The 8095-nt window shown below is 35.2% G+C and overlaps 1 protein-coding gene across 1 annotated transcript; it reads left to right on the top strand.

The window, feature by feature from the left end:
- Nucleotides 1–3488: 3488 nt before the first annotated feature.
- On the top strand, nucleotides 3489–7256 carry LOC134248741 (hydroxysteroid dehydrogenase-like protein 2; the record flags this gene model as incomplete). The annotated part of the gene is made up of 8 exons (XM_062731134.1): nucleotides 3489–3503; nucleotides 4587–4750; nucleotides 4899–5112; nucleotides 5402–5505; nucleotides 5659–5760; nucleotides 6075–6275; nucleotides 6413–6622; nucleotides 6803–7256. Coding segments are annotated over 8 exons (1255 nt in total), but the record flags the coding sequence as incomplete, so codon positions are not given.
- Nucleotides 7257–8095: the final 839 nt, after the last annotated feature.

Raw genomic sequence — 8095 nt, 5'->3', positions numbered from 1 at the left:
GGGCCCCCAAAGGCATAAGTGACATTTGCGTCCATTAGTCTTCGTCATTGTCGTCTGTATATGTATTTTTTAAAATTCTTCTCCTGTATCACTGACACAAGTCCATTTTAATCCAGTATTTCTGCAAAGTACTCTTAACTCTCAATAAAATGTTAAAACAATTGTGGCAGTCAGACAGATTTGACTGCCTGTGGCTAGATATCTCTGTTGGTAGTGAACTTGATTGGAGATTGAGGAGGCCTTGGTTCAAATCCTGTTCTAATCAGACACATTTTCCTCCTCTCTGGATACATTTGGTGCTGTGTCTTGCCCTGGATATGACAAGTAAAAGGCCTATATGGAGAAGAGCCTAGGTTTAGTGTATTTGGGGGCCAAAGACCTTTAACAGGTTGGGAACACATCCCCTTTAGCGAGATCATCTCGCTAAAGCGTGATTATCCCTCTGTAGCGGGAGAAAATACATCTCGGAAAACCGAGATTTGTAGTCCGATTCAATCTGTAATCGTGTTAACTTCTGAAAAAGGAAAATCCGGGAGTATGTTAACCCACTTGATAAATACTTATTGTCTCATCTCAATAAATTTGCTTCAAAATATTGCGTCTACTGCTGCAAATCATGGAAATTAGAATAAATTTATGAACAATAGCGTAACCTTCCTACGGAGGACCACAGGTGATAATTATCAGTACAACTAAACTTACTTCGGTTATACGGTTATTGTAATTGCATGTTTACCTTATATTTTTTTTTAATACGCCTGCTTGAAAAGCGGGAATATATACAACATGATATAGTGATGGGGTGTCCGTCACTTTGGACTTTCCATAGGGCATGACGATCTCGACACGAAGTCTGTTTGGTGACCTATAAATTCCAAATCGCCTGATTGACTGATATAAAGTCCCACCTTCTTACTGTAAGAAGCGCACTCATTGGTTCTTTGCTTCACTCGTCAGAGTTTCCAGGATCTTCTACCCGTGAAAATAATACGTTCAGTGTCAGTTTTAAATTCTCGTACTACGTTAATTAATCAACCCTAAAAAAATATTTTATCCTATACTGTTGCACTGTCTCAAACTTTTCAAGTTATATTGGAAACGTGATAATTTAGACGGCTAGAGATGGTACATGTAGATGGACGGATAGGTGTGGGGGGGGGGGGTACTAGAAACAAATACAGTAGGTAGGTTGTGCGACTAGATTTCTTTAAATGTATCATATCCATGTACCAAGACTCTTATCAGGCATGGTAAAAGCTATCGACATAGGCATTTTTAAATCTTTACCATTTTAATTGAAAGTCTTATCGGTGATCAATTAATTATAAGACTCGATCTTCTTATAAGGAAGCTATTAAAGCCTAATAAAGGTGACAATAGTCTCTCTTATTAACTCAATAAAACAATTACAAGGTAATAAAAATGTAAAATTCGAAGTATTCTATGCAATGTTCGTAGATATCCTTTCAAAATAAAGAATGTGTTTACCAGTATTCATCTGTCGTCAAAATACGGCTGAAATTTTGCCGACTCGGCATTTAACAATAACAATCAACACTTTTAAGCATTTATTTGATTTTGGGGGGCAGATTTTTCAGAAGCCCCCCCCCCCCCTTTTTAAATATAAAAATGCCACCTGGTCTGTGTGCTTTCATGTAGCCTATGTTGTGGAAAGTATCTGATTCCCTATTAAAATTTACACATTTTAACTTATGCAGGATCCCAACTTGTTTTCAACGCAATTAAAGGGTCCTCAAACTAAGAACTGTTCATTGCCACCGGTAAAAACATTAAGAATTTATGTCATTAAAATACGAATGCCTAGGGAATACTTCTTTAATTTATAATTAACAACACGTAAGTAGCAGCAATTTCAACAATGCAATTTCGCATTGCTGTTTCTCTAATTTCGTATAGTTAATAAATTTAATTCAAGGTAACATGTTTACACTTTCAACAGGCACGTTTCTGTGTTAATGAAAAGATAGGTAAGTGGTAACTGAAAAAAAGTTCGAAGCTAACACCCCCCTTCCCCTTCTACCTGCACGAAATAGGATTTTCAGGTTTGGACAATGGTCAATTTCTCCTCTTTTTTGCCCGTCAAGTTTTTTTTCAGGTTGATTTGTGTCTCTTTAAATTAGCCCCCCCTTTTTCCAATTTGCTTCCGACACCATTGAACCATGCTTTCCTGAATTTACGAGTTTACCATGCATCAACAATTGTCAATATCGGTTAGACTCAATATAAACCAATTTTTTTTTTATTAATTTCTTTTCAATAATCCGTTAAATTAATGGTTTACCCATATTCTATACACATCTCGGTTTATACTTGTTTTTTAATCATGACTTTTCCACAAACGTTACAGCCCTGTTGCGCTTCCGTACTTCTTTGCGTCAACCAAAGATCAAATATTTTAAAAGCAAATATCATGGGTTTCTAAAGAGCATTATTTTTAACTTTTGTAGAAGAATGGAAAGCTAAGACCCAAACAAATATGATTTGGATATCTGTACATATTTTATATGCTTCAAAAACATATATGACTGTAAATCTTGAAACCGTCGCTAAAAAGGCACGATTTACACGTGGATTTCAGCATCTTATTCTCACACGCAGCAGTGATTATCTTAAATTTCTGGCCAATATTGTCAGTTTTTTGTAGTAAATTCACGCTTCAATGCAGCTTTCTCCCGGATTTTCAATACGCACGAGATTTTTGATTATCTTATAACGAAAACAATAAAATTCCCGTTTATGGTAATGTTTTTTCTCCCGCTACAGAGGGATAATCGCGCTTTAGCGAGATGATCTCGCTAAAGGGGATGTGTTCCCAACCTGTTTAACTGATTAGAAAGGTGGAATGTGGCATTCAGACAGTATGGATTGCAGATAGGACTATTTAAATTGGTAGAGCACCTGACTGGATCAGGATTCAGGGGGCCCGGTTTTGAATCCAAGTCTGGTCCATTGCATTTTCCCTCTCCTGTTACAAATTGTTAAAAATTACCAAGTTTCTTATCACTGATTAGATATAGCACAATCATGAGTTCAATAACGGACAGAAAATCCCTGGGTTCTGATGATGTATAATAATCTTAAATACATGCAGCTTCAAATAAAAAATGGGTCCCTAGTAAATTAAATTAATCAAAGAGATGTATTACTGGCATACACAAATTAAGAGGCTTAATCAAATTGACTTACATGTATTCCATATTTTAACACTTTTTACATCGTTTTACTCCGTTTAATGTAATATAATAGGGTTTTTTCATAGTTTGATAGAAGAAAAAAATAACAGAATTAGAATATTTCATGACAATTGAATTAATGCAAGAATTAATGCAAGAAATACTGGATGCAGTAATAAGGGAATTAAGCTTCTGTTATTTATCAAAGTTACCAGTAGTTTTTAGCGTAATGTAAGGTATAATAGTATTTGAATGTACCTGATATTATAAATTGCTTCCTGGATTATTTTACAGGATACCAAACAAAGGGTAATGTAGTTTTCTAATTATCCTTTTTACCTGTGCCCCAGCCAGTTTAAAATGCAAAGTCAATGTTCAAAAAGATCTCTTTTATATGGGGCATATTATTATATATTTGACAATTAAAAAGGTCACTTGAGCCTTTGGCTCAGGTAAGCATAAAATGCATTTATGCTTAATAGATAGAAAACAAATTGTAGACCCAGGCCAATTTTAAAATATTGTTTTCTTGCCATTTCCCAACTTAAGGTAAAATGTTAAGGTCAGTAGGCTGGTGGGAAAAATCTTTTTTCCAGAAAATTTTTGTTTTCTTTGAATTTTTAGACAATTATATTGAAGTTTGGGACATAAGTAACATTTGATCTGTTTTGAAAATATCTTACTGCCAATACATTTATTGAATTGGTCATAAGTTCCAAGAACTTAGGTACAGTCCTGTTTGTCCCCAACTTAAAATCTTTGTTATGAACTTTACTGCTTTAGACTTTTTTATGATCAAGACTTTCATTTTGATGATTGCTAAGTACACCAATTCCAGACTTGTTAGGTTAAGGTCATCTTTGCTAGTCAAGTGTCCGATTCGTTTCCCTTGGTCAAATGTTTCCCTAGGGAAATGAATCAGACACTTGTCTAGCAAAGATGGGATTAGGTCAGACTTAAGATACATGATAGAGGCCAAAGGTCAAAAATAAGATTGCTATCTTAAAAGTTTACATCAGTCTGTAATTATTGATTCACTTACCAGTAAACACATTGTTAGAACTTGTGCACATAATTGAATTTAATTAGAATATTTAAGTCAAAGATGCTATTTGCTTCCTCTTAGATCTATGTAAAAAGATTTTATAATTTCTTGTCATATGTATGGAATGGTGAGATTCACTCAGAATTTAGAACTGTTTACACATTAGCCAGTATCCACATTCCGATAGTACTGTTCCCTTCACTGTATATTTTACTATGCTTTATTTTAAATGAATTTCATCTTCAAACTGATTTCAAGTATTAATTTACTCAAAGTGTATGTCAGAGGTTACACACAGTTTGTCTATCATATCAACAAAATTTTTACATGTATATTAACCTTTTAAGGTTGTTGGCTGGAAAGACTCTCTTCATTACGGGAGCCAGCAGAGGTATAGGGAAGGCCATTGCTCTGAAGGCAGCACAAGATGGCGCCAACATTGTTATCGTAGCCAAGACCACCAAACCTCACCCCAAACTCCCAGGGACCATCTACACAGCCGCTAAAGAAGGTGGATAACTGATCTAGTTCTGATGGTTTAAAGTATCACAATTCTAACATTTTGCATTGTTACAAAGAAATAGTATATATATTTGAGGATTTACATTGATTTGGACTGTATAAGGGGACCCAATTAATTATTAATTACAATTTGATAGTGGAAGATGCTGGGGGAAAGTGCCTTCCATGTGCCGTGGACATCAGGAATGAAAATGACATTCAGTCAGCCATGAAGGAAGCTGCAGACAAGTTTGGGGGGATAGACATCCTTGTGAATAATGCCAGCGCCATTAGTCTGACAGGAACTGCTGCCACTGACCCCAAGAGATATGACCTCATGAATGGCATCAATGCAAGGGGGACCTATATGTGGTGAGTACAAACACCAGGTTTCATGGATTTGTTTTTAGCATTGTTTGGAGCCTCTTTGTTAGATTGTCAGGAGACTCTGCCTTCATTGTCGTGCCTTAGTTTACTGTAAATACTTATGATTTGACAGATTTTTTTTTTTTCACAGTTTCGTCTCTTTCTTGTGGAAGTAAACTTTATACTTTTGCATATTAGCAAAACAATTTCGAATAAAATCCTGATTTAAAAAAAAAAAACAAATTTATTTACTTTTGAACTTGAAAATCACTTGGTTGCATTATGTTGCTTGCAGTTCTAAGTTTGCCCTGCCTTATCTACAGAAGTCTAGCAATCCACATATCCTTAACATTAGCCCTCCACTCAACCTGAATCCAAGGTGGTTCAAGGACCATGTAGGTGGGTAAACCAATTGTTAAATATTTGATTAATTTTATGTATTCAAAGAAGCAGAATAGAACAAGATCTTGGAACTTTATATGCATGTTTTTGTATAATATTTGAATGATTTGTAAATGCATGTACTGCATGGTATTTTACAATTTTTTTTAGCTTACACAATGGCCAAATATGGTATGTCCATGTGTGTCCTAGGAATGGCTGAAGAATTCAAACCACTTTCTATAGCAGTCAATGCTCTCTGGCCACGTACAGGTATTCTGATGCTAGCATTTTCATGTGTCATCTTGCATTCAGTATACACCTCTTATGGTAAAACATTGCTAGAATTTATTGTTGCAAGTCATTTGACAAACTTGAAATTGCTGGAATGCTTGTATTATGAGAATATCAGAATAAGCTCAGCTGTTTGAATGTATTTTTTATAGACTGCTTCTACCCTCCTTAAAGTTAACAAATTATAGATGTTTTGAATTTTATTTTACTTGTCCATTGGAATTTGGTAAAAGATTCAACTAGTAAATTTATATCAAACAAAAAAACAAAGAAATTCTGTAATCTTATTACAGCTATTTATACTGCTGCCATGGAGATGTTGGGAGGAGGATCCGGGGTGGCGGATCAATGTAGGAAACCCGAGATCATGAGTGATGCAGCTTACGTCATCCTAACCAAGAAAAGCTCAGAATACACAGGACACTTTGCCATTGATGATGAGGTGCTGACAAATGCAGGAGTTACTGACCTTGATCCTTATGCATGTGTTCCTGGTAAGACTTTATTTCCCTTAATTTGCATTTTGTGTACTTTTTTTTAAAGACTATTTTACTAAAAATTTTAATTATCAGAATGCAAATATTAATTTGATTATTGCTCAAACTTTTTATTTTGGACGTATCTTTCGTAGGCAGCACATTACTTCCCGATTTTTTCCTTGATGGTGAAGACCCTAATGAAATCAAAAAGCAGTTGGAGAGCCAAGGTGGCAAGGCAGCATTTGGGGGTGGATCCCCATCTTCAGGGAGTGGACCAGAACAAACATTCAGTGCCATCCAGCCTCTTCTGGGTGAAGAACTTGTGTCCTCAATGAATGGAGTCTTCCAGTTCAACTTAACAGGTAAATTTTCATTCCTATTAAAAACCTATACCCACAGGATTTTTATACTCTCATGGTAAACTAAGCTGACATGTATGCAAGAAAAGAGCATTGCTCTACTAAAGTATGCAAATTTAATTTTTATACTTTAAACTGTAGGCATTTTCCACATCTTATCTCCATATGTTCTTTGTTTTGTAGGTAATGATGAAGGAGTATGGTTCATCGACCTTAAAACAGGATCAGGCAACATAGGGAAGGGAGAAGCACCAGGGGGCGCTAACTGTACAATGACACTAGACAGCGAAGATTTCGTCAAGATGTTCAAAGGAGAACTTAAGGCCGTATCTGCATTTATGTCAGGGAAATTGAAAATCCAAGGTGATATGGGACTGGCCATGAAACTAGAGAAACTGATGAATAAGATGGACAGATCAAAATTATAGGACATTTTATATTGCATAATTATAGTATCAGATGTAAAATTCATCTGTACTGTGTTGAAATTACTATTGGTATTCATTCATCTTCTTTCAAATATAATCATTTAAAGACTGTGATATATAGAGATTTTGGGTTTGAAAGGATCTTTGATGTATGACTAATGTATGTTCACTTAATGACCATGTATGTCAATAAAAAGTATTTGTCCTCATCTACTTTTTTTGGCTGTTAAGTGTACCTTTTTCTTTCAATTGAAAGATGTGTATCCAGTGATCTAGTGTAAAATACATTCAGATGTTATAATCTGGGGTTCATCTTAACCACGATCTTTATTTTTTAAAACATATAATCCCCATTGTCCCCATGTATTAACAACACCTATATACTACATATTAAGTACTTATTTTAGTAGACTAGCTGGCACTCTCCAATTTTTAGACTTTATACATCCTGATATATAAAAATAGTTATGCATGCAGGGAAATTTTTGCCACTTTCACCTGGTAGCCTCATGCTACCTCAGGTCAAGGCCATGATTTGAACAAGCTTGGATATGGATGTTTAAGAAATAAAGTCCGCGTTTTCGTGAATGTTGCAGAATAACCTCCGAGGTCGAGAAATGTTGTTTGAAAGATAAAAGCTGAGGCGCTAGCCGAGGCTTTTATATTTCAAACAACATTTCGAGACCGAGGAGGTTATTCTGCATCATTCACGACAACAAGGACTTTATTTCTATTCTACCATGTATGGTACAAACGATAAATTAAGGATAATCGTGAACCTCTATAAAGAAACGAATTAGGTCACCATCTCTCGATTACGCTGTTTCATTTAACACCAGAGGTAAAATTTGTTTGCTTACCTGTGTATAGAATGTACACGATTTGAGCTTTCGTTACATTAAAAATAGCCTTTTTAAATTACAAATATGTTCGTAATATGTATTGATCAGTTAAAATGAATATACAATAACAAAATCATGTTCCTGTTTTACTGCTAAAATCACGTTGTTTAATGTGTAGGGAGGTCCGTGGAATAGCCCCGCTTAGC

This window comes from Saccostrea cucullata, unplaced genomic scaffold, assembly GCF_032062105.1.
Source record: "Saccostrea cucullata isolate Sc308-1 unplaced genomic scaffold, CSIRO_AGI_Scuc_v1 ctg20134, whole genome shotgun sequence".
Classification (NCBI taxonomy): Eukaryota; Metazoa; Mollusca; class Bivalvia; order Ostreida; family Ostreidae; genus Saccostrea; species Saccostrea cuccullata.
The sequence above is the reverse complement of the archived record's forward strand: the minus strand, read 5'-3'. Positions and strand labels throughout refer to the sequence as shown.